The 25,151-nt window shown below is 50.8% G+C and overlaps 1 protein-coding gene and 1 long non-coding RNA gene across 5 annotated transcripts in view; one reads left to right on the top strand and one right to left on the bottom strand.

The window, feature by feature from the left end:
- RNF24 (ring finger protein 24) overlaps window positions 1-25,151 on the top strand; it is a 71,583-nt gene that overhangs the window by 21,694 nt on the left and 24,738 nt on the right. For 3 of the 4 annotated variants that reach the window (XM_044428353.1, XM_044428354.1, XM_044428352.1), the window contains one exon: window positions 21,736-21,885. In XM_044428353.1, coding sequence (XP_044284288.1) covers window positions 21,743-21,885 — 143 coding nt within the window. In that variant the 5' untranslated portion in view covers window positions 21,736-21,742. Of the gene's footprint in view, window positions 1-20,512; window positions 20,598-21,735; window positions 21,886-25,151 lie in introns of those variants that run through there. The other variant, XM_044428351.1, reaches the window with a different exon arrangement.
- LOC123022563 lies at window positions 12,027-15,111 on the bottom strand. The gene is made up of 2 exons (XR_006414536.1): window positions 14,603-15,111; window positions 12,027-12,244 (listed from the first exon to the last, which is right to left on the bottom strand). It is a non-coding gene; the product is annotated as an uncharacterized LOC123022563 (long non-coding RNA).

The following is a 25,151-nucleotide window of genomic DNA, read 5'->3' as shown; positions in this document are numbered from 1 at the left end:
GGGGGGGGGGGGGGGGGGGGGGGGGGGGGCTTCCTCAAAGCAGAGGGAATGGGCCTAAAAAAAACCTCCCACATGTTGCCAAGGTCTCCCCACATGCTTGTGGATTGCCCCCAGCCACCGAAGGGCTTCGAAGTGAACGGAGCGGGTGCAATTCAAAAACAAACAACCTGCTGCTGCAGATTCCGAGCATCCCCTTCGTGCGCAGGCCAAGTCTCGCGGCCTTGGGGTGGTAGCGCAGGCCAGGAGAGGCAACTCCATGCTGCCTCTGAAGTCTCTTGTGGGGGGGGGCAGCTGCCCGTCCAGGCAGGGCTAACCCATTCATCTGGGATTAGGGCATGGTGCGGGTGCCACACGGTGGTCACGGGGACCCTCCAGCTGCTCTGCTTTGATGTATGGGATGCTTTGGCAGGAGGCAGAAGCTCCCGCCTTGGCCTTACACGGAAGGCCCTCGCCCTGCGGTGCTGGCTGCCAAGAAGAGCTGCTAAAACCAGTAACCGCATTCTGCGTTTCAGTATTTCAGGTTTCTCGTGACACATCGCCTTGTGAAGACGAGATAAAAATAGTCCCCGAGCGGCGTCATTTTCCCCTTCGCCTAATAACACGAGGCCTTGTCCCCAACGAGGTGCCCTCCAGGGGTGTGAAATGCAGCTCTCATCAGTCAGTGCAGTGCAGTTGAGTGGTTAGAGTGCTGGACTGGGACTCAAGATCTGGGTTCTAGCCCCCACTCATGAGATAACCTTCAGCCTAACCTACCTCACAGGGTTGGTGTGTGCAAAATGCAAAGGAGGAGGGCCAATGTGAGTGCCTTACAAGAGGAAAAGAGGCACAGGAATCAATAGCCGGTGGGACCAGTGGCCAGGGATGCTGGGAAGCTGTAGTCCAGAACCTCTAGGAGGTACCAGCTGTCTTAATGTACTCAGATGCTATGTAGCTACTGGGGGATCCTGGAAGCTTGTACGTGGTGTTAGGTTTTGGATGGGTGAAGATCCAGGAGATGGCCTTGGCTGGGTTGTGTTCTCTAGTTTGTACTTTAGGAAAGCTCCGTTCGAGGGCTGTGCCCAGAACAAACATGGCAACTCTGCTGGAAAGAGTAACTAACCAGTTGTGTTGGACTACAACTCCCACTATCCCCCCAGCCAGCTTCTTTCCCCTTCCACAAGCTCTTTCCTTTGCTTTAAGTGGAAGGACTTGAACTGGTGGATGGAGGCATGTGAAGAATGGCCTCTAGCGCTAAGCTGCGGCTGCCATGTAGGGTGGGCTGAAGGATCGGCCTCTTCCCCAAGACCCGGGACGGGATTTGTGGCTCACGTTGCCCCGAGTTCCTGGATCACACCCTTATCTGCACAACACCGACTAAGACAGCAGCATCCTCTCCGTTCCTCCCTGTGCCCGGAGGTCCAGGGCCACCTGCACGGTTTGAGGACCGGTGGACAGAGCTCCTAAGCCTGCTTTTGCCTGCCACCGTCTCACCACGCCGGCCGGCCACCAGCTCCTGCTCTTCTTCTTCCTCCTCGGCCTCGCCAGGCAGGAGGCCCAGAAGCAAGCAGGCCACAGACCCTCCTGTCCCTCAGGTACCACCACGGTTGTCTGGACCAGACGGACAGAGGGTGGGAGAAGCAGGGGAGCAACTCCAGGGCCCTGGCCCATGGGCTCCAGCTGGGCCTCAGGAGTTGCCCAGCCGTGCTGAGCCCTGGGACTGCCCTTTCCTCCATGATGGAGCTGAAGCTCCCATGCCTGTTTGGTGCTCTGAGCCATCTCTTATCTACCCACTGTTAGAATCCAAAGTTCCCTCAAGGTGGTTGGCCCTGAGATCATGAAATGAAGCACATGCCACTTAATCTTCGCATCCTTAATTTTAACTCCCTTGCACTTCAGCTCAAGAAAAGTGAAGCAAGATTGTACCCGGTGGCTCTTGACTTCCGCTTCTGTGTTGCTATGTTTTTCCTGTTTGTTAGCAAGGCTGCGTGGCACTGGACTTACCTGTGCTTGCAGGTCTGTTTCCTGGAAATAAATTAATGTTGTGGTTTTAAAAGAAAGTTAAAGGGTTTAACTTGAAAGGGATTTAAAAATGCCACCAGTTTACCCAGTGTAGCCTCCATCCTGGTGCCATTTCCACATGGATCTATAGGCTGTGAAGGAGGGGGATGACCTGGCCAGCCCGAAGGACCAGCTGGCAGCACTTCAAGCATTCCAAAAGAAGAGTTCTGTCCCAAAACGACAGCATAAATTTATTAGCATGAGTCCACAAAAATGTCATCTAACTCTTATCTCCCAAAGTTTATGCCACCATAAATTTGATATTTGTGTGTCCATCTTTCAGGTTCCCCAAGATTATTTATGCTAAATCCATAGCAGGACCATTTATCCCCTTAACATACTTTGATGGCCAACGATGTAAGCTTTTGAACCAGGAACAGCATTTCTTTTAAACATTTATTTCTAAATACAGTAATGACAGCAAGAACCAAACACAGTGGGCAGGGCAAGCAGAAAATACAAGAAAGGAAAATTAAATGGTAACAAATCCATATACAGTCACCATTCTCAGCACCTTTGATATAGAAAAGGTTTTTCAGTCTGAGCGGGAAGAACTTCTGGCACAGAATTTGATCAAGAGACCGGAAAGGGGTAATGCTAATGTTGCTGCTTGGCCAGTTTCAGCAGTGTCATTTCCCCGATCCAAGTGACCCATGCCTACAAGTGGAAAAAGCTCAAGGAATTCCTGAGAAACATGTCCGTTGGGAAAAGCTGCCTGAAAACATCTTGCTAAATCAGTTTGCCCTTTATGACTGAATTCTTCAACCTCCCACTTCCCTTTTCATCACGATTTCAACCTGCAGTGGAAAAAACCCCATACAAATACCAGTTAAGCCCAGTTTGGTCTTGATAAAGCTAAGCAGGAAAATCCTCTATTCAGGCAATCCAAATTCTGCGCTGAGAAAAGCTGGGTTTGATGACATGTGTAATTTTTTCTTCAGGGTTGTCTTTGCCCTTTTTGAATTTTGGCAGAATTTTTGGTTTTGCTCGCTCAAAATCTCACCCCTGGCTAGGAAACCTTCTACTACTGCTTCTCAGATTTGATCAGGTTATTATGCACCTGCTGTCAAGCATTTTGTGTTAACCATCAGAGATATAAATAATATGTAAAAATCAAACCACAACAGTGCATAGGTTCTCAAGAAGCTGCTTGGTGCCTGTCATACCACATTCTGTGTTATTTCTGCACTTCTGCAGAAACCCAGGGGACATGGGTTCCCGGCAGTGTTGCAGGCCTAACATCCTTGCTAAGTAAGGGGTGCAGGGCTTCCTTTTTGCAGGTGGCCAGAAGAGAGTGTCAGAACCAGTTCCCAAAGTTAGCTTGTTAAGAAGTTAGATTTCATGCTTGCTGTATTCCGTTCAAGGGTCACCTCTGCATTGTGGAAGTCTAGATTTTCAAATACAGTTTCCCTCCTGCAGCTACATTGCAACATCCATCCATCTCTCTCGAGAAAAACGGTGGATTATTTCTTTGGCCTTTCCTTTGCAGACACCTTTCATTCTGCGATGCTTTCCTAGATGTTCAAGCCTGTTGTTCCATACAAAAAGTTAATGGCGGGCACATGTGGAGGCAGAAAAAGGGCCCACGTGCTGAGAATTGCAGGCTTTCCTTACTGTCTAAACTAGGTTTGCACCTTGAAACATTTATCATTTGGTTCCTCTTTCTTCTGTCTTTCAACCTGGTCCTTACAATCTGTCTTCCAGAAAGTTTCTTGCTGGTTCAGAATTTTACGTCATTCATCAGATTCCAGTTGTATCTCACCTTTTCTCCAAAGAGTTCAAAAGGTGAAAGTTGTTCCCCCTTCCCGAAACACCCCTGCCAGGTAGGTCGCAAACGGTCTGCATTCCAGCTGCAGTCACCTCTCTCCATGCTTGTCTTCCCCAGCTGTGCGGAACTCCGGCTCCCATCACAGTGGGGATGATGGAGCCGTCAACCAACACAACTAAAGGGCCGCAGAGGGAGAAAGGTGGCCATACACCGCCAAAAGGGGAAATCAGAGGAGCAGAGAGAGGCGAGACCAGCCTTTTTCTGGTCTTGGTCTTGCTGGTGGATGCGTATTCCATGCATTCCCCCATATTTCTTCTGTCTCTGCCTTCAGCCCAGAGAGTTCGACGTTGTTTCTTCTTCAGCTGCCACGTCCCTCAATGCAAGGCGTTCACACATGTTCTGCTCTGCTTGGATCTGGTTTCATTGCTTGCACACTCCTGCCTAAGTGGGGGGAAGGACAACGAAACCGATCACGGGCGCCCCTGTGGGAGCAGCGACAACCCCGGGACCGTTCAGCTTGGGGAAGAGGCGAGGGAGGCATTTAAAATGATGCCTGGTGTGGAGAAAGTGAAGAGGAAGACAATTTTCTCCCTCTCCCAGAACACTTGAACCCGGGGCCATCCCACCAAGTTGATTGGTGAAAGATTCAGGCCAGATAAAAGGAAGGGCTTTCTCAGCAGCACATAGTTCAACTGTGGAATTTGCTGCCATGGGAAGTGGGGATGGCCGCCATTCTGGATGGCTTTCAAAAGGGACCGGACAGATCCATGAGGGAGGAGGCGATCAGGGCTACTAGCCTCGCGGGCCATGTGCTCCATCCTTCAGCAGAAGCGGCCCGCCTGCCTGCGCCAGCTGCTGAGGAGCTGGCCAGGAGGTCTTGCACCCGTCCTGCTGGAGGGATCCTGTGGCAGCTGGTTTGCCACCATGTGTACGGAGTATAGACAAGATAGACCTTGTGTCTTACATTCTTAAGCCTTTCCAGTAACCAGTCCTGATCCAAACAAGCCATGTTTCCTTTCTCCAAAGTTCCTGATATTTCGGGGACTTGATAATGGCCTTGGAGCCGAACACCCGCACTCTGCAAGATCCCTTCCTGTATGCAACAGGCAGACATGTTTCTCCACCTCCCAAATTTCCCTGCACGGTTCTGTGTCATCCTTGGAGAGCTGGTGTGGGGCAGTGCCAAGCAAGCTGCAGCTGCTTCACAGGACCACAGAGCACACGGGGTCATCCCGGGCCGTTCCCTCCTCCTCTTTCCTTTTGGCCTCGCCTGCCTGACAGGTCAGGTTGTGAGAACTGCAAGGAGAGTGATCCCACTGAGTTCTGACTCAAGCGCCTTGGAGAAGAAGGCAGGATATGGATTAAGTAAAGAAAATGAAGCAACGCTTCTACCGTAGAATTCTCCACCCACCGAGCCTCCCCCACCACTTGCCTGCTTTAAAAGGAGCCCCCGGGGAGAAGGGGAGGCAAATTGGGACGGGGGTGATGTTGGAGGAGAGCAGTTTAAAGCCTCTCCTGAAACTGCGGCATTGCAGCAGAAGCAGGTCTTAAGCCCTTTTCCTGCAGCGCCACGGCCCCAATCCAAATCCCACCCTGGATGCCTTTAAGTCAGTGTGGTGTCGTGGTTAAGAGCACTGGACTGGGACTCAGATGATCTGGGTTCTAGCCCCCGCTCGGTCATGGAGCCCACTGGGTGACTTTGGGCCAGTCACAGACTCTCAGCCCCACCTACCTCACAGGGTTGTTGTTGTGGGGATAAGATGGAGGAGGAGAATGATGTAAGCTGCCTTGAGCCCTTTGTAGGAAAAAGGCAGGATATAAATTGGAAAAAAAAGAAAAAGCTTTTGAATAAAGGAATAGTCAGTAGGGGAGCCAGTCATCCCTCCTTGCACACGGGCTCCGCTTGTGCTCCCAGTTCTCCGCTTTTTCTGCTCTTGGAAAAAAATAATCTTGGACGATTGTTTGGGATTTTTAAAAGATGGAGGAGGGAGCCCTCCCCTTCCTGCGAGGAGGGGGGCTAGGTCACAGCGGTTGCCTCTACACCAAACAACTGTCTTTCTGTGAGTGCCTGAGTTGAAGAGAGCGCCGATTTGTTTGGAGATGGAAGTTAATCTTTTCTCCTTCGCTCAACATTTACGGTCTTTGCAATGAGTGGGGCCGGGTGGAAAACGTCCCAAGGGAACTTCATCCCGTTACTTTGAAAAGAGGAGTTAACGGTTGGACTTTGGGCCAAGTCGGCTTGGTGGGAGGCCAGCTCTCTTGCTTCTTGTGGGCCCCCGAAGGTTCGCCCTTCCTGTTTAGCTTTGGGTTTAACCATTTAATCCTCATTCCTGGAACTAACCGAGGAATAGAAGCATGGCATGCTTCCTTAGACAAGGCAGGCCTTTGGTCCACCTGGCCAGGTGTTGCCAACACTGACTGGCATCCTCAGCTGTTCCTGGAGATGCCGGGGGTCAAACCGGGAACACTCTATGTGCAGAGTAGTTCTACAACTACACGAACCTGATTTCTCCCTTTCCGCTTCTGCTGCCTGCTCTAGATCATTATATGTAATTATCTTTTAGACTGTGCAGCGGCCTTGACCTGTGGCCTTCCAGATGTTTGTGGCCTTTGACCACCAGTATCCCTGACTCTTGGCCAGGCTGTCTTTGGATGCTGGGAGATGAAATCCAAAACATCTGGAGGGTGCCAGGTTGGGGAAGTGTGTTGCATAGTCTTTGGGGGCAGAGACCTCTTTTTGCTGAGACGCGCAGCCTTAGGGGATGCTGGGTCACCTGGATTGTCATGCCTTCTTAGTGTTATATGATCTTCTATCACCTCCGTGGCTGAGCACCTGCAATACCAGCCATTTTGCATCAATACAACTCTCTTATTTGAAGGCAATTTTTTCTCTTTTTTTAAAGGAGGAGAATACGCAAAGGAAGTTACACTGTTAGGCGACATTCTGGTCTGCAGTTGGTGAACTTGAGACCATGGAAACCAAGCTGGGAAGAATTCATTTCCCAGTTCTGAGTGTTAATATCAGTCCTGATTTATTATAAACAGCATGAGCTGATCCATTTCTTGCCAGGGCAGAGAGAAATGAAAGTAAAACTGGACGCAACAGTTTAATCTCACCTTTCCTTGCCAAATGCCAAGACACAGAAACAAAACAAAAGAAAGAAAGAAAAAGTAGAACCTCAAAGGGATGGGACAGGAGAGAAATGACCTTAGGCCTTAATTCCCCCACAAAAAATGCTGGGTGGGGGGGGCGAGGTTATGAAATGCCTTAAGTGTGGCTTGCGCACCATAAACTATAACCCCTGCCCAGGGCTGGCTTTCGCGTGAGGCAGGAGTGAGGCAGTTCGCTCAGGCAGCAGAGGCTGGGAAGCGGCAGCGATGTGTGAGAGGAGAAAGCCATGGGCGGCGTTCTGTGCTGCCCTGCATCCCCTGAGCCCCTCGGCCCCCCAGCACTGAAGTAAGCTGTCGGTCCTGGCAGCCTTTCTGAACGGCATGGAAAGGCCTGCCATTGGGAATCCTGAAGCAGTGGGATTCCTTGGGCTGGCCCGGAAAGCATAGCCTCGGCTCTTGGCGTGCAGTCGTTTTTCACTCCCTGAACCATCCCAGAAAACTGCAGAAAACTGGCCGTGGTTGAGAGTGCGCAGGCCCTTTGTATTTATTAGGCATATGTAGCCTGAAGTGCCTGATCCTGCCTAATCTTGAAAGCTAAGCAGAATCGGGCCTGGGCAGAAGTGGGATGGGTGACTTGACTGTATGATTCTATGATTATTGCTGTCAACTGCCTAGAGAGCTTTGGCCATGGGCAGTATAAAAATGTAATAATAATAATGATAATGATAATAATAAATATTTCAGTCGATCCCAGCTTAGTTTGTGAATGCCATTACAATGTTCATAGTATAAGATCCAGCTAATTCTGACCCTAAAAGGTAAAGGTTTCCCCTTGACGTTAAAGTCCAGTCAGGCCTGACTCTTGGGGGCGGTGCTCATCTCCGTTTCCTGGCCGAGGGAGCCGGCGTTTGTCCGCAGACAGTCTCCACGGTCATGTGGCCGGCATGACTAAACACCGAAGTGCACGGAACGCTGCTACCTGCCCACCGAAGTGGTACCTTTTCCTCTACTTGCGTTTGCATGCTTTCGAACTGCAAGGTTGGCAGGAGCTGGGACGGAGCAACGGGAACTCACCCCGTTGTGCAGATTCGAACCGGCGACCTTTCGATCTACCAGCCCAGCAGCCCAGCGGTTTAAACCACTGTGCCACCAGCAGTCCTCACAAATAAATGGACTCACTCAAAATCAACCCTGTTTTTCTCTCCAAAATGCATCTCTGGGCTTGTGCTGCCACAACAAAAATAACCGCTTGTCCTTGGTGTGGTCAGGTTTTATTTTCATCCGGTCTTCGGTTTCTGTCTCCTAAGCGAGTCCATCTGTGTGCTGCTAGGTAAGGTGCACGTGGAACCAGGGAATAGAAGGTGATGCTGTGGTACTGCACCGAGACCAGGAATGCTTGGGTACCAGTTCCGGAATAGCCATGAAGCTCCTTGGGTAACCTCAGGCCAGGCAGGAGCCTAACTAAGAGGGGTTTTTAAGGATCAGCTGGGAGGGATGGGGCTCTGTCCACTGCCTTGGACTGCTTGGAGGAAAGTAGAGAAGTTTTAAAAATAGATGGGTAATTGCTGTTCCTTTGGGATTTTTAATTAAGATCTCATTATGAGCTGAGTTGGAAAATACTGAACTGTCAGTGCCATTAAGGGCTTCTCTGTGTGAGGCTTTTAAGCCCCCCCCCCCCAACCTAGGCTTCTGTTTCCAGGTTGTTGGCAGGTTCAAATTGTGTGAGGTTTTCTCTGGACTTTTTCTTTGCCTTTCTGTGTGTTCCATTGCACAGCCACAGGGTGGCACTGTGCCATAGCAGAATTGCAAGAATGCGTGTGTTTCTCTTTCGATTTCATCCAGCCCATTCCCAGAAAATAGCAAGCTTTCCTCGAAAGTGCTTGGAACTCTCCAGGGAGGCCTTTGAGGAGGACATCATCATGTTAAGCATCTGCAACAGCTGTGAGGGAGGAGTCAAAAGCATGCAATAATTGTCTTGTGCAGAGAAACGCAGAGGCTCTGCTGAGTTACGAAAACAACCATCCTCAATGTGTAGCTATTTATTAAGCTGAAACAGGGAGTAAAGTCTGAGGTCTGGATCTGTTCCACATTCTACACCAGTGTTTTTTTTTAAACTATAGTCCATTAAGAACAGTGCATAATTTTCCAACAAAACATCTGACATACTGACACAATCATCTTTCTTATTTTAATGGCTCTTATACACATCTTAACTTAACATCTTAACTCTTTCAGCTGCATTTTGCACTTTCACTCAATGTCACTTTTTTGCATTCTCAAACAGGAGCTTTAGAAACTGCTCCAAGCAGCAAAGACAGTAGAAGCACCTGACTCTATAGCGAAATCAAGGAAATGCATACCTGACAGGTGAACTGGATGTACTGCATTGGAAGGGCTGCATCAGACCAGGATATAACTATGATTAATAAAAATGGAACGTGCAGCAAAGGCATTGGAATGGAGTGCAGGTGTGCAGGGTTCCAGCCAGCCACGGCCCTTTCTGGATACTCCATTCCTCCTCCCCTGCTTGCACCTTTCCAGGTTCCTTTCACACCCAAGCCGTAGTCAACCTTGTGTGTCCATGGCACAGTCAGGTGCCTCCAGGAAGCCCATACATGGGATGTAAAAAAGCCACAGGTGGGATTAGGAAGGCAGTGGTCCCTCCAGAAACTAGCAGCCTTGTTGTCTCTGGAAATGGAAGTCCCTCCTGACCTCCCTGGCTATTTCGCCATTGATCAGCCTATCGGTGGAAGACAGGGCACACTTTCTTCCCTGCCTTATAGCTTGGATTGGGGAGTGGGCAGCCGGCAAGCTGGCTAAAGCCCTGAGCAAGAGCGCCCCCACTCCGAGGTGCAAGCAGCCAGGTAGCAGGTCCCAGCTCACTTCCAGGTCTCTCCTTATGCCCCCCCCTTTCCACCAAAAGCATCACTTTTCATCTGGGCTGAGAACACAGTAGGCAGTTGCATAGGCTTGGCTGACTAGTCTGACCATAATATTTCTCAAATCCTACCGACGGCATTTCCTAGGCCATCTTCAGGGATGGAAACATGTTGCTTCTTCGCTTCAGCGCTGTCTTCCCCGCTCGCCACCCCGTCTGTGCTTTTCCAATGAGCAACTCATGGGTGATTTTGAAGGGCGGTCCAGAAGGTTGCAAGTGCCAAGCCCAGTGAGGGCAGGCCTCTTGTCTAATGTGCCGCTCGGAGGCTTGGGGAAGAGATGACGGCATCCCTTTTGCACACAACACCGAAAAGCCCCTCGGCCCCTTCCTTTGCAGTGCATCCCTGCGACCTCTCATGTTGCAGCTTCAAAGCTCAGCTTCCAGATCGGCCTGCCGGTACGCATTGCGCACAACAGCTGCTATTTCTCCCCGTCATTGCAAGTGGGAGTGGATGAGACACGTTTTCAAGGCTGATCTGGGGGCTTGTGGAAGGACTCCGACCAGCCAGCGATGCCGCTCTCTGCAGCCGACCTGCGCGAACGGGTCGGTGGCACGCCTCGAGTGCGCAGGCTGGACCTCGGGAAGGAGTGCGCACGGATCCGTAGCCTTTCTGGAAGTTGTTCCTCTTGGCACTTTCTAAAGTCGTAAACGGACAGAGAAGATACCTGCTTACAGTGCTTTGAAGATGCATTGCTGGAAACGGTTAGTCCCCCCTGAAGATGAGATAATTGGAACAAAAAGGAGGGGGAGTGCCACTGACGACACAACTCCCACAGTTGTCGCTCGGAACGTGCAAGAAATTCTGCTTGGGAGGGGGAATCCACTGGATTTCCCAGCTGGGCTCCCCGGACGACAGCTGGCTTTCTCTCTGCCCTGAGTCCAGCTTGAGCCCAGACTTTGCCGGGCTGCCCAACAGGAAGTAGGCTCAGGCAGAAGATCACACACGTCTGGCTCGCAGGCTTCGTGTGCTTCGCACAGTGAATCATGCCACCTGCGTATTTTGTGCCAAGAATTACACACTTTGCGCTGAGAGACTGCTAGAATCCCTGGGCGTTTGTGGATTTGGTCTCAGCTTAGCTTTCCTTGTGCACGTGGGAAGGAAGTCTAGCAAGCGCAAGGCAGCCCGGCTCATGCTTGGTCTTTGCACTGCTGGTTGTTGCTGACATCTTGTGGAAGGTTCACACACACTGTTGGCATCCAGAGCCACTGTACAGATGGTACTGTGTGCTCCAGATGGGAATGGAAGCTGCAGTGAAGGCAGGGAGGGGCCAGCATGATGCCAACTATCGACTTACTGGGAGGATTAGAAACATAAAAACTGAGCAAGTCAGAAGGGTCCTCCCAGGCCATCTAGCCTGACCCCCGGCTCCAGCTGGCTCCGCTCATGTCTTGCCTACCACGTGCAATTTTCAGCTTGCTTTCATTGCATTCCTTTCATGCTGTTCCCCCAGAGAGCCTGGACATGGGCCCATGCCATGCCTCCCCAACCATCTTGTCCCCACAACAACCCTGCGAGGTAGGTTAGTCTCAGAGCAGGCCACTAGCAAGAGGCAGGGGTCTGGACTCGGGCTGTGTGTCTGTGGCTGGAATGTGCAAAGGAGGAGAGGGACATGCTGTTACTGTACAATCAACAGTTACCCAACCACCCACAGGCAGAACTTCCCTCGTAAAATCTTTTTACAATCTCCCCTCCTTAAAAAAACCCCTTTGCAGCAGCCTTGCCCAGTCTCAGGCGCTCCACTTGCGCTGAATCCAGCCTCCAACTGGATTTTCCCGCAGTGACTTTTCTTACGGAGCATCCCTCTCACTTTTACTTGCGGGAGAACAGAATTTGGGTTCGATGTTGACGGATGAGAACGTAATGGCGCAGCCGTGCCCGCCCTAGAGCGGATATTATTAGCTCTGCACTGGCAGCCAGTCCGTTGGGTGCCCTGTCACCTTAATGTTTTCGTCATTCTGTTGCCTTCATGGGTGTTTCCAGGCGCTGTTAATAAACTTCAAAAACATCTAAAAGCGTGAGGTTAGTATACGTTTCACTGCTGCCTCACCCCTCCTTTGCGCTCCACTCCAGCCATGCCCCTTTTGCTCAAGTTAAAAAATAGTTTCTTAGAAATTACAACCAGCTGCAGCACAGCCACTGAACTTTCCCCTCTGCTTTAAATAACAGCAGCACATTCTCGTCCTTTTATTGGCATTTCTTGGAAGTAAAAACACACGTTGGAGCCTCCCCTTTCCCATCTTTCTTTCCTGTATTTCCTGGGCCGATTTGGAGGTTTCTTCCAAAATAATCACCCTCTTGCAACCACTGGCTGTAATTTTCCTTTCTCTGCCATTTTTGGTATTTTCTCCTCGCACTGTGCCTTATCTGTCTTCCGAAGGTGAATTATTTCCTTTTAAAAAGAAAAAAAAAGATTACAAATCCATGTTGCACTCGGGACAGCAGCTGGTATTTTTCCCCAGTTTTGCTGAGCGGTTTGGGGGTGGGGACTGGGCCTGGCCTTTGTGAAGGGGCAGGAGACGGAGGCACCGGGAAAGGAGGACAGGAGCAGAAGGGTGCTGAGAATGACATGGGCGAGGAAGGGAGCAGGCGAGAAAACCTTGAGGAAAGGTGCTGGCAGGCGGCTGGTCTCTCACGGCTTTTGCTCTGATCCCGCAAAACATTTTTCAGGGTTGCCCTGGCCTGGACCCAAGAGGCACCTTTTGGCTCCATTTCTTCTCCGTCCCCAGCAGCCTCATGGGGAAACCTGCTTGCTTGTGGGATCAGCATAAAAGTGCCCTTCTTTTTGCCTCCGGTTGGGTCACGGATCTTTGGAAAGCTCGCAGAAAATGGGGGTTGCTCTCCCCACTCTTTCTAACCAAAGTGGTCAGGGGCCAAGCAATGCGCTCGCCTCCGCTTGGCCTTCTCTGCCCTCCCTTATTCTTGCTCATTCTCCCCCTGTTCCCTTTCCCTCCTCTTAATCCCTTTCTTCCTCTGCCTCCCTTTCTCTCTTCCGCTCATCCTTCCCTTTTTCTCCCTGCCGGTCTGCCTGCCTCCCGTCTTCTTCCTCCCCCTCTCTCCCATCCGTCCGTCCGTCCTTCCGTCCCTCTCTGCCTCCCTTCTTGCTTCTCGCCATGCCAGCGATTGTGACGTGGGAAGGCTGGGCATTCTCTTCATTTCCAGATTGCTGCAGCGAATGGAGGGGTGCATCCCTCGGACTTTGGAAAGAGTGTTTCCAAAACAGGCAGCGGAGGCTTGGCTCCCACCTCCTCCGAGGCCACTTTCCCGCGTAGCAAAAAACGTGTGAAGCCTTGAATCGATGGAGACGAGGAGGATGCGCCATCCCAGGGAGCGGTTTGGTGCTGGCGTGCCTGCTTTCGCTTTTTAAACCCTTTCGCTCAAGCTTCATCGGGGAGTCTGGCAAGCTCGGCTCTTCATAGAGAAGCAGAATGGATTTGGAATTAAAGGAGCTTAGCTGCGTTCGTGGCTAATGCGCTGCCTTCTGACTTTTTCCCGGCCGCGGCTCTCGGCGCTTGCGTCGCATCACGGAGCGCTTCTCGTGCGCCTCACCGCGATCTGTGCAACGGCCTTGCAGTGTGGGTCAGTGCCCAGGGCTTGAGACTGTGGGCAGCGGCTCACCTGCATGGGGGGCACTCGCGAAGCCAGGAGGAGGCTCCCCACTCCCTGGGGGCTTCCTGTGTCAGTGCACGGTTTCGTTTCGGGGCAGAGGATGGGCGTCTTTTCCTCATTCCACATCGGCTGATTCAGTCCCTTAGCTATTTCCTGACCCACCTCCCCGTCTGGCAGGCAAAGAGGGTGAGGATCGTTCATTTGTTCTCAAATGAAGTGCATACACCGAGGTGCATTAAACAGAAAGAGGCCATGTGCCTTAAATTATTTTTAAAATCTTTTTTATCTTGCTTTTTCCTTGTATTTTATTTATGGTGGGGGGGGGGTCCCCAGCAGGGAACCCCAGGTGTCTTAATTTGCTTCCTCTTTGTTTGAGCTTCACCACAACCCTGTGAGGTGGGCTAAGCCAAGAGCGTGTGACTGGCCCTAAGTTATTCATTGAGATTCATGGCTGAGTGAAGACTAGAACCTGAATCTCTCAAGTCCCAGACCAACAGTCTAACTACTACGCCATACTGGGCTCTCTATTAAACTTGTATATTTGCCTTTCCTCTACAGATTATTTATTCATCCAATTGACATTCCACATTAAATTTGTCCCAGGACTCTCTAAGTGGAGGGTGGCTCAGGGGGGCTAAAAAAACACCAATGAAATAACCAAGAGATAAGAAAAACATTAAAACGTATCCAGTGAAAGCAAATGCCCTGCTGTCTTTCTCACCTGGAGGATCACAAGGGGCAGCTCCCCTGCACGTTTCCTGAGTTCACTGGGGGATCAATAAGATGCAACGGTGATAATTCACCGTGCACCAAACCAGGCCACCAGTGACTCCCCTCCAGTGCTTTCGTGGTGCTCCAGTCAGCGCTTGGACACAAGTCCTGGGAACTGCCATTTCAATTTCCCACAATGCCTTTCAGTGGGACTACTTGGGTGGAATTGTGGGATATTTAAAGGTGCAGTTTCCAGTCTCCCGTCACTCCTTTCGCCCTGAAGTAGCTCGCCAGAACCCACAGGTCTAGGGCTGAGCTAATGAGGACTCTTCAGGGGGCTCCTCAAATCTAACACTCCCATTTCAGACCCCCTCAGGAATGACTTGGTTCCCTGAAATTGAATGGCCTCTCCAGCAACATGACCAAATACCTGAAGCAGAGGTGCAGAGCTGGTTTAGACTGCCAGGTCTTCTGCAGGCCAGATCGTGCGCCCAGCAGTGTCACCACCCCAGCTGTCAGGAGCCGTCAGGATCCGTGCCTCTCCCGCCAGGGAGGACTCGTCACGAAGCTTGCAAAGGAAGGCTTGGCCAGTGCCGGAAGGAGCAGCTTCTTCCCTGCCACCAGCAGCCAAGTCCTATTCAGCCCATGTCCCTGCTGTTAACTCCAGGGGATCCTCCAGGCGGCCTGGCCTCCAGGGAATCCCCAGGTGGCCATGCAGGCAGGTTACGGAGCCTCCGTGGGCCAGGTGAGTTCCGTATCTCTGCTTTCAAGGCTGCGTGTCTCTTCCCCACACCAGCAGTCTTTCCATCAGGAAGGACATCTTCAGCGGGCACAGTCCTCTGAAGGCGGCTAAATCTTCCTTCATCCCATGTCGGCCATCCCAAATCGACAAATACACGCAGCATTTAGTTTAGGACTGCAGGGAACGCCGCGTCTTAACAATCAGATCTTTGGTACAAGCTGTTCTTTCCCACTGCGAAAATATTGGTCCGCAGTGCGTACATATCACAGTTCTTTCTTGGTTGCAAGCCCAGCACAGGCATTGGGCTGGCACACTCCGGGCTCAGACGGAGCAGGGATGCCCATACAAACGCTCCGCCCCATCCCCCGACGTGTGGGGTCGCCTGAGGATCATCAATCGGACCAAAAGCCAGCATTGGGTTCACACACTGCCCAATCCCCCTCTGGTTTCCCAAGGGGTGGCATCCAGAGCCGACTGAGAACAAAGCTCCCCAAGGCATTTCTCGCCCTGCCTTCCCAGTTCTGCAAAGCTTCTGTGCAGGATCGGCCAGGCTTTGCCAGACCACCTTGCGCCGCTCACAAAAGGGTTTAGAAGAGCCCATGTGCACCTGGAGCTGTCGGACACAGGGTGTGCATGAGCACATGTGTACATAGGAACACGTGTACATGTGAATGCATTCGTCATTTAGAAAGAATCCTTGCCACAAAGAGGAGTAGATGGCAAAAACGCTGGTTTTTGGCTAGTTTTCTTCCTGGCATGCTAATTTTCTATGTGAAGGGCTTTTTTTAATTGAGGAGCATTTGTCAGGGAGATGGTAAAGCCTCTTACTTCTAGTCCTTGCCTTCTGCAGAAAGCTCTGGAAAGGTTGCCGAGGGTCACACATTTCACAAACAGGAAACTGGAGAGGAGCGCTTTGAATAGACTTTCGGATTCCCAGGCACTCGAATCAATCTCTCTCAGCACCAAAAGAACTGGATTCGATGCGCCCGCTGCTCCAGCCAGGTTGCCAAACGGTTCTGCAGAAAGGTTTTGAGGAAGTTGGTGTGCTCTGAATGTGAACTCTGAGTAGCTCAGAACTTGTGGCAACTTTGCACACGCCTCCAAAAGGGCATTGTAAAAACTCAGCATTCTGCAGTGGAATTGCTGCAGTGGTATTGGATGACATGTTGTGGCACATGGGAAAAGGAGTGGGCGGCAGGGAGCACCCTGCCACATGAAGTCTCAAGTTCGGTAGCTGTGGTGTGGGGGGTCAGGCAGAGGGAACAGTTGGCAGGACATTATCTCAGCGTGTGATCAACTCAAGTTGCGGCAACCCAGATTCAGGCTGGGCATCAGGAAGAGCTTCCTCACCATCAGAGCAATAGGACAGTGAAACCAGCTGCCTGGAGAGGTGGGGGGCTCTCCCACACTGGAGGCATTAAAAAAGAACTGGACAGCCCTCTGAGTGGGATGGTGTGACTTGGTGTCCTGCAACAGCGGGGCGGGGGGGGTGGACTTGATGGCCTTCATGGCCCCTTTCTACTTTTCTGTGATTCCATGACTTTGTGTCTGCAGAAACATCCACTCACATAATGCTGGGTTTTTAAAATAACTGTGTTGTTATAAAGTATGAAGCCTGGCAAGAGGGTTGTTGAAGTTCTTGCTGAGAGACTGGTGCTGGCTGGGGAATGCTTGGGAGTTCAGTCCAGCACATCTAGAAGGCCCCAGGCTGTGGAGGGCTGGTTTAGTCATTTTAGAGAAAGGATCTTTGTTGCTGGCCAAAATGAGTTTGCTGGAGAGGCGCAGTTGTGTGTGTCTGTACTTTTGGCTCTTAGCCTCCGTAATTCATCTTCTGTATCATTCATGCCCTTTACAACTGAGCTGGTGTGGTTTCACATTGCAACTCACTTAATGACAGCAGCACTGCAAGAATAAATGGCAATGGGGTGGTCATGTGGGGGCTTGGACACTGAAGCATCAGTGAGCAGCGGTGCCGGGGCTGATGGTCTTGGCTGGGCAGGAAGTCTTTTAATGGCCGTGCGCGTTACTTCTGTTGTGAAGAACGCAACTGAGATTTCGCATCCCAAACACCACGTTTGACCCCTGCGTCTGAAGTCCTGTAATGTGGCTGCAAGATACTCTGGAAGGCGTTTTGCCAACTGATCTTACAGAAGATGCACGCTGAGTGCATGCGGTTTCTCACTGGAAACTCAAGTCATGACACCATCGTGACTGCATGAGCAAAACAGAATCCAAACACGAAGATGACTTCTGCAGCCACAGCGATAAACACACTGAATTGGGGAATAAGCACCTCTTTGTTGGAGGAAAGGCTCGTGCCTATTTTTAAAAGAATATAATGAGCATTTGTAACCATGGACAAGCCCAAGCGCCCATGCCCTGATTATAAAGTATTCTTAAAACAAGACAGAGGATGCTGTGGGGAAGATGGTCACCTTTGCTGGGCCCCCGTCTGCTTTCTGGGTGCTTCCTGGGGAGGAAGGGTGGCCGAATCCAGCGGTAGTTGCAGGATTACCTGGAAGGGCTGTTGGTCCTTCAGCGGACCTGACAACCTGGGATTCTGTGCTTCACCTCAGCCATAGGTATACAGTAGGCCCCCAGCTATCCGGCCTAGTGTGGCAGAAGGGCAGGCCAGATACCAAAAAAGCCAAATAGACCGGAGTTCTATAAATGCTCACTTCCTGCCCCACCCATACCATTAAAAACACCTTTTTTTTTTAACCAAAACCTGCTGTTATTCATATTTTCTGACCTCTTAGTACAGGTCAGTACTTTGTAAATGTTTGTTATGTACTGTACTGTACGTTTTAAAAATGTATTACAGAAAAAGGAAGTCCAAGGATAAAAATATTGTACACATTTTAAGATAAATTTTATAATGTCTAACTTAATTGCAGGAAACATAAAATCATGTACACTGTACTGTATGAATACATACACTTCTAAAATAAACAACACATTCATGTAAAACGTAGGGTTAATTCTTACAAAAATTATTTAAACTTATTTTACTGTTCATTGATAGTTATTTTTAACTAGGCCGGATCGTACGGAGGCCAGATAGTCATGAGCTGGATAGTCAAGAGTCTGCTGTACATGTAAAAAGTCTTTTTCCGCACTCGGCGCATGCTCCTCTGCCATTCTCAAACCACTTAAAGCGTCTAGTGGGCCAAACTGTTTATACTGCGTCTTCCTGTGAATTTCAGGGTCCTTCGCAGTCATGCCAGGGATTGCAGGCAAATGCATGTCACACGTCCAGAGAAGCTGAACGGTTGCTTCTCCGGACTCCCGTGCGTCCTCATGTTGACAAAATACTTCCTTCCCACTAGCGCTATTCCTGTTCCCTGAATAGTTTTGGAGCATGTTACTGGTCTCTGGAGTGATGACTCACCGCATTGTAATATCCTTCCCATTACTTCAGAAAGGAATCCTCATCTAAGTTTCTGTTTCCAAAATAGTGTTTGGTCACATGTTTTCTCTTTTGTCAGGATGATTAGAATTAGAGAGCTGGAACCAGCCCTGTATTTCAAGGTCTGGGTTGCTGCTTGTCTCCTCCTTTCATTAAGGTTCTTCTTCCTAGGACGCTTCCGTACTGAGGTTTCGGCTGCTGAATTCTTTCACACATTTTTAGCAGGGTTTTTCCATACTCTGTTTTTCTGTATGCTCCATTACACGGACCACAAGATGGTGTTGCAGTCCAGTGGACCAACTTCACTTTGCCATTTCCTAATAATACCACTCTGAAGGATTGAGGCCTTTGAATTGTGGTGCTGGAGGAGACTCCTGCGAGTCCCTTGGACCGCAAGGCGATCAAACCGGTCAGTCCTAGAGGAGATCAACCCTGACTGCTCTTTAGAAGGCCAGATAGTGAAGATGAAACTCAGATACTTTGGCCATCTAATGAGAAGGAAGGACTCCCTGGAGAAGAGCCTGATGCTGGGAACAATGGATGGCAAAAGAAGGAGGGGACGGCAGAGGATGAGGTGGCTGGATGGAGTCACTGGGGCAGTGGGTGTGAGCTTGGGGGGACTCCGGGAGATGGTGGAGGACAGGCAGGCCTGGAGGAGTGTTGTCCATGGGGTCACGATGGGTCGGACATAGCTTCGCGACTAACAACAACAACAACAAATAATATTGCACTTTCTCAATCTTGAAAATAGCTGCAGAAATGATTGCAAAGAATAGGAGAGGCCCTGGAGACAGGTGACGTTAGGTAGAGCGCCTCCAAACTTTCATGAGCGAGGAATTGTGAGTGCACAGTAAAGGAATGGGTGGAATTCACAATGAGCACCTTGTGGGGCTGGTAGAAACAAAGTCCCGGCCACCATGTCCCCATGGGGGTCGACAGATCACCACTGCCCTGTCTTTGGTCACCACACTCCCCTGGAGCCCTCACTGGGCCCCGATTCTCTAAGTTGACCAAGGTGGGTGCCATCAAAAGTCACTTCCCTGTGATCAGGACTCCATATGGAACAAGTTCCAAGGTTGCAGCTCCACCCGAAGGCTCACACCAGTCACACAACTACACCACTGGGCTGCTGTTAACACCCGTACGTGTTACAGATGTGGCAGGGCCGGTCTAGCTGGTGTGTGGAGCAGTCCTCCATGCAAGAATACCGTGCATGGGTCATATATTATTTCAAAGGACTGCCCACCTTTCACAGTGGCATCCTTTTCGTGCAAAATAAGCCCCAGGGGAGGGGTGGCCGTTTGAGAAGTATGCAGGCAAGCTGGGAAGGGTTCTGAGGAGGCAACAAGGGTGATCCGGGGACTGGAGACAAAGCCCTGTGAGGACAGCTCGGAAGAACTGGGCGTGTTTAGCCTCGAGCAGAAGACTGAGGGGAGACAGGAAAGCACGCTAAAGTACCTAAAGACTCTCACAAAGAGGAAGGACAGGAGTTCTTCTTGTTCATTCCCGAGTGCAGGACACGGAATAACAAGCTCACGTTACGGGAAGCCAGATCGTGGCTAAGTATCGGACAGAATTTCCTGTTAGAGCAGTGCAAGAATGGAGCCAGTGACTGGTTGTGGGCTCTCCCACACTGGAAGTGTTCAAGAAGCAACTGGGCTGCCGTCTGGTTGAACTGGGAGTCTTGCACTGAGCAGGGGTTGGACCCAGTGGCCCTCTGGCCCCTTCCAGCTCTTCCACTCTGTGATTCGGTGGGTCACATGCAGGCTAGCATCCTTTTTCTCTCATGTGGGAGCCACCCTGCTTACTTGGAGAAGGGGAACAAAGGGGGCCTGGGGCTTAAAACCCACCCAAAGGCCGCTGGGCAGGCAGAGCCATGTGAAAGCTGTAAAGTTCCGCTTTTATGGTGCTTGTAATTTTCCTCTGGGACTGCCACATGGTTCATGGAAATCTCCTCCTCCGCGCCTTCTCCTCCCCTTTGTGAGCCGAACAATAATAACCGTAGGAAAACCACGCCTGGAAACAAATCAGAACAAATGAGAGAGATCAGCTCGGAGCTTTGGCGGTCCTGGAGGGGAGCCAGCACTGGCTGGGCTGTGAAAACTTTAGGAGGGGAATTGTACCGAAGGAGGTGCTGCTGCTTGGAACTGCCAAACGAACATTACTCATTCTAGGTGGAAGCCACTTAAAAAGGGAGCTATTTAAGAACAACTCGGTCCGTTCTGCATTTTTGGTGCGGATGTCTTTTGCTGTTATCCCAATGCCACATAGCATGTAAGTGCAGTCACAGCCATGGTTTCTAGCATCTGTTTCTTTCTTGTTTATACATTCTTCTCTCTTTGTCTATTTGCATATACATCTAGGAAGGAAAACATCAAATTAAGCTGATAGGTGTGTTGCAAAGCCCTCCCCCCGCACCCCCTGCGCTTAATTTCTTTCTCTGGTGGGTTTTTCTGGGTTCTGGAGTTGGGCCTGCTTGAAGTGGGAGGGTTTGGCCAGCTGTGTTGAGTTCTGCACTCTGCCCTCCCTCTTCCCTCCTTGCAAGGTGGGGATGTGGAAGTGAGGAGGGCAGCTTGCCAGTGGTAACCTTCTGGCAACATCATGCCGGCAGGAGCTGCCTCGTCTGGGAAGGCGCTTCCAGGCAGGGGGCGTTTTTCACTAGGGTGGGATACCATTGCATGGCCGTCCTGCCATCCCTCCCCCCGCCCTAGCTTAGCTGCCTGGGGTCTCCAGTGGGGAACGGCCCTTCTCCTCAGCTGCCACCCCTTCCTTGCACTGATGATGCCAGGGGTGGACCCCTGTCTGGAAGGCGCGTGCTCAGCAGTGGCTTGGGGGTAAGCGAGATTGGAACCAGGGACTTCCTGCTTCGCAGCTCAGCCCTTCCGCACTTGCTAGGTCTTGTCCGTAGCAGGCAGGTTCAACCAGCAGGTAGTTCTCCCTCCACCCTCCCAGTCACCCCCCTGGGATCCATGCGTAGAAGCATCCCCCCCCCCCCCCCCCCGCACTGGAGCCCATAACCAGAGGCAAGCTGTGTTGCGTATCCCAGTTGCCCTGCACAGCTAGGTAAAGAGTTAATGATTCTGCACAGCAGAGAGAACCTCGCAGGCGGCCGCCTCGAAATGCAGCTGTTGTGCTTCAAGGTGGGCTTGGCCCTTCCCGGTTGCTCCCATTAGCCATGGCCAGATTTCGGTTTTGCTGAGCTGTCTGCATCCCTCTGGTTGATTCCCTTGTTTTGGTCGCTGCATATTCGCTTTTCTATGTTTGGGATCCTTTTGAGCCTCATATTGTGCCTGTTCCTTACAAGGATACTCTAGATGAGCCGAGGATGTCCTGGTTCCAGAGCAGGCATGCAGTGTTTCTGGAAGTACTTCCGAATTCTTACCCCCTCGTTTTCCCTTTGTCTTCCCGGCAGACCATCCATGAGCTCCGACTTCCAACATTACAGTTTCAGGATGCCAAACATTGGATTCCAGAACCTGCCTCTCAACATATACATCGTGGTCTTCGGCACTGCAATTTTCGTCTTCATCCTCAGTTTACTCTTCTGCTGCTACCTGATCAGGTAAACAAGCCACGCCTCTTGTGAGCCCGGTTCCTCTTCTCCCAGTCATGTGGCATGGATTCAAACAGCTGCTCTGGTTTTTTCTGCAAGTTGGTGCTTGCAGTCACTTTGTGCTCGGTTTTCTGCATGTGTTCTGGACTTGCAGGCGAATGATGCATGCCTCGGATCCATGGGCAGCCCCAGTCCATGAGTGCCCCGCACCCGCCCCTCAGTGTGTTGGCCAGACAGTGCTAGAAAGAGATGGACCCTTGGCCAAATCCAGCAGGGAATAATCTTAGATACTCTACTGGTTCGGAGCAGGGGATGTAAGGAGACAGGGTGTTTAAGGCTCTGAGTGTTGAGACCGGCCTTCCCCAACCTGGAGCCTGCCGGGGGTTTTGGACTACAATTGCCAGCATGCTGGCTGGGGCTGATGGATGTTGAAGCCCACACCTTCCAGACAGCACCTAGTGGGGAAAAGCCAGGGTACCCAGGTGTACGTTAAAAATGAGCTGCTCTCCTCTGGAAAGCAGACCCAGCTGCAGGTGGTCATTGCAAGCCATCTTCTCTTGGGAATCAACATCACGAGATCCCAGGTTCCACACGCGCAGAGCAGAAGGGGCTATGCTGACGGCCCGTGACTGCCCCAGGCACCAGGTCCAGGAGGCAGACGTTCAGCTCTAGAAGACCTGTCGGTTTGGCAATGCAAGCAGAGAAACAGCTCAGCATCGTGTGTTGGCTGCGCCACTGCATATATGCAGGGTGAGCCCTGGGTTTTGAGGACCCTGCAACACATCTCCCAGACGCTCGGGATCTGGCACCGGGCTAGCCTAGCAGTGTGCTTCTCCTCGGATTGTGAAGTTGTCCTGCCTTTTGTCTGGGAGGAAACAGAAGCTGATTTTTCTCTCCTGGCACTTTGCCCTAAGATCTCCTCCTGCAGATCCGGAAGGGCTTTTGCTCAACGGTGGCCCGCTCCGTTTCAGGTGCACCAGCATCTGCAGTTGGTGTCTGGTGATGGGAAAGAACCAGCCAGTAGCCCTGGAAAGCTGCTGTCCATCAGGGCAGGCAAAACCGGGTTAGATGACCCAGTGATTCATGGAGAGACAAGGGAGAGATCTGTTTGGTTCCCCAGTAGATTCAAACTTACCTGATTTGCACTTTTGACCCAATAAGTGAGCTAAAGCAAAGCTCTTCCTTGACATACACATTTCTCTTTTTTCTCAATTCAGTTTTTCAGTCAAATCTGGGCACAAATATTTGTGCAGCAGGGGAAAGTGCACACACAAAATGCATGCATGAGTGAAAAAACATTAATAGTACATTTTATTAGGAAAAGTGTTTGCAAAAACATGTATAAATACATATATTTCAGGACCTGCAGTTGCCCCCATGGGCAAGTGTCTCAGTGACGTGGCAAGCTGAAGTTCTGTGCTCCTCAAATAGCATGGCCCTCAGGCAAAATTCTGAGCATGTTTCAGTAGGAATTTTTATTTATTTATATATTAAAACATTTTTAATTTGCAGCCTTCCTCAGTTGAAACCTCTCCAGATGTGCTGGACTACAACTCCTGGCTGGCTGGGAAATGCTAGGAGTTGTAGTCCAACATGTCCATAGATCATCTGGTTGGGGAAGATGGGTCCAGTACACCTCTAAGCCAAGAATGCCAGCCCTGGGAACAGATAGCCTGCTATGTTCGGTTTAAAACAAGGGTGTGGAACCTGTAATTGTCCACAGTCCAAATTCAGTTTTGGAGCAGCCCTCAGAGGACCTTTCTCTGGTGGGCAGGCCAAAGAGAACGAAAGTGGGATGAAAACATCTTCCTGTTTGACCTTACGGTTTTTTCCATCCAGGAATTGAGATTTAGGAGTGCCATCTCAGATATTTGGAATGGAGAATAACCTTCTGCCGACCATCAAATGATCGGGGGGGGGGGGGCACCAGGAGATGGGCGTGTGACTCGCCTGGAAACCCTGGAGGACTCGGTTGGCTTCCCAGACAGGCAGGATTCACTTGGCCCCCTGGAGGTTCTGCCTCCTTTATTGCAAAACAAAACACCCTGAAAATGCTGGGTTATATTTTGAAACAGGGCAGGCATAGAGGGAGCATTTTATGCTTGGAGAAGCATCTGTCTGTTTTCACTCATTCACTAGTACTCCAAATCCCATCAGGCTTTTAACATATTCAGCAAAGGTGTTCTCATCTTGTGCAGCCAGAGGTGTACCCCCAGCTGCATTGCCTTCGCTTGGCGTTTTGATCCCTGGTCTTTATTCTGCTTGACACTTGAGAAACTTTCAAATCTTCCCCTCTTTTCAAAGCAGGGTGATTCATCTGGTCGCCTATTAGATGCTGTCTTAATTGTTTTTCAAGATGGCTTCTAGCCAGAAGTAGCCACAGTAATGCTTTGAAGTTCCGAGGGATTTTGCATCGTTTGTTTGCAGAAATACTTCTGTGGAACCGTTGCTGGTTATTTAGTGACCTGGCGATTGTTTTTCCAGTGCATGGCTCTTTTCTCTCCATGGCTTTCTCTGTATAACTTCTTTAGAAGTGTATCTCCCCATTCACACATGACTTGGGCAAGTGGAGTTTAAATGGGGTAGTAGGTGGAAACAAATGTTCTGCCTTGCACTCTCCAAAGCAGGGTCCCCCAACCATTTTGGGTCAGTGGGCACATCTGGAATTGTGGGAGACTGTTGTGGGCAGCCTCACAAAATGGCTGCCGTGGTGGGCACGGCCAGTCATACGATACTCATTTCCCAGAAGGACAATGGGGAGACTGAAAGAAAAGTAATGTTCTTGGTTAAAAATCAAAGGCAGGATCTGAGCTTCAACATGGGGACTGCACCTGAATCCCCAGCTGGAAGGCCTCCATCCCTCCATTCATCTCTCTCTTTCTAAGGAATCATTTGCATGCTTTGTGCTTGAGGAACGGTTGACACGTTCCCCCAGCAGCCCCTCGGGGCCTTCCCCTAGGAGCATTGCTCACAGAGCAGCACAGTTTAGAAGTTAATGAAATGGTCTTGACTTGTTAATCTGTCCAAAGCGGAGGAAAGACAGCCCTTGGCGAGAGCGTGGAGGCCAACGGGATCGGTGTGGGACCTCTGCGAGAGACACTGGGGAGGGCTGCTTTAAGATCCTCTTCGGGGCAGAGGAATCCTGTGGTTTCCATTCAGCTCTCTGCGTTCTTGCTCCTGTTGGCACTTCGGGGACAAAGGCCCGTATTGTGCACACTCCGGTTTATTGGCCGCGGTTGTGAGCCACTTCATGCAGTGCCCTGCTTTGAAAGAGG

The sequence above is a fragment of the Varanus komodoensis genome, unplaced genomic scaffold (genome assembly GCF_004798865.1).
Source record: "Varanus komodoensis strain SLA01 unplaced genomic scaffold, ASM479886v1 scaffold2, whole genome shotgun sequence".
NCBI classification, from domain to species: domain Eukaryota; kingdom Metazoa; phylum Chordata; class Lepidosauria; order Squamata; family Varanidae; genus Varanus; species Varanus komodoensis.
Note: the sequence above shows the minus strand (reverse complement) of the source record. Positions and strands in the feature narration are given on the sequence as shown.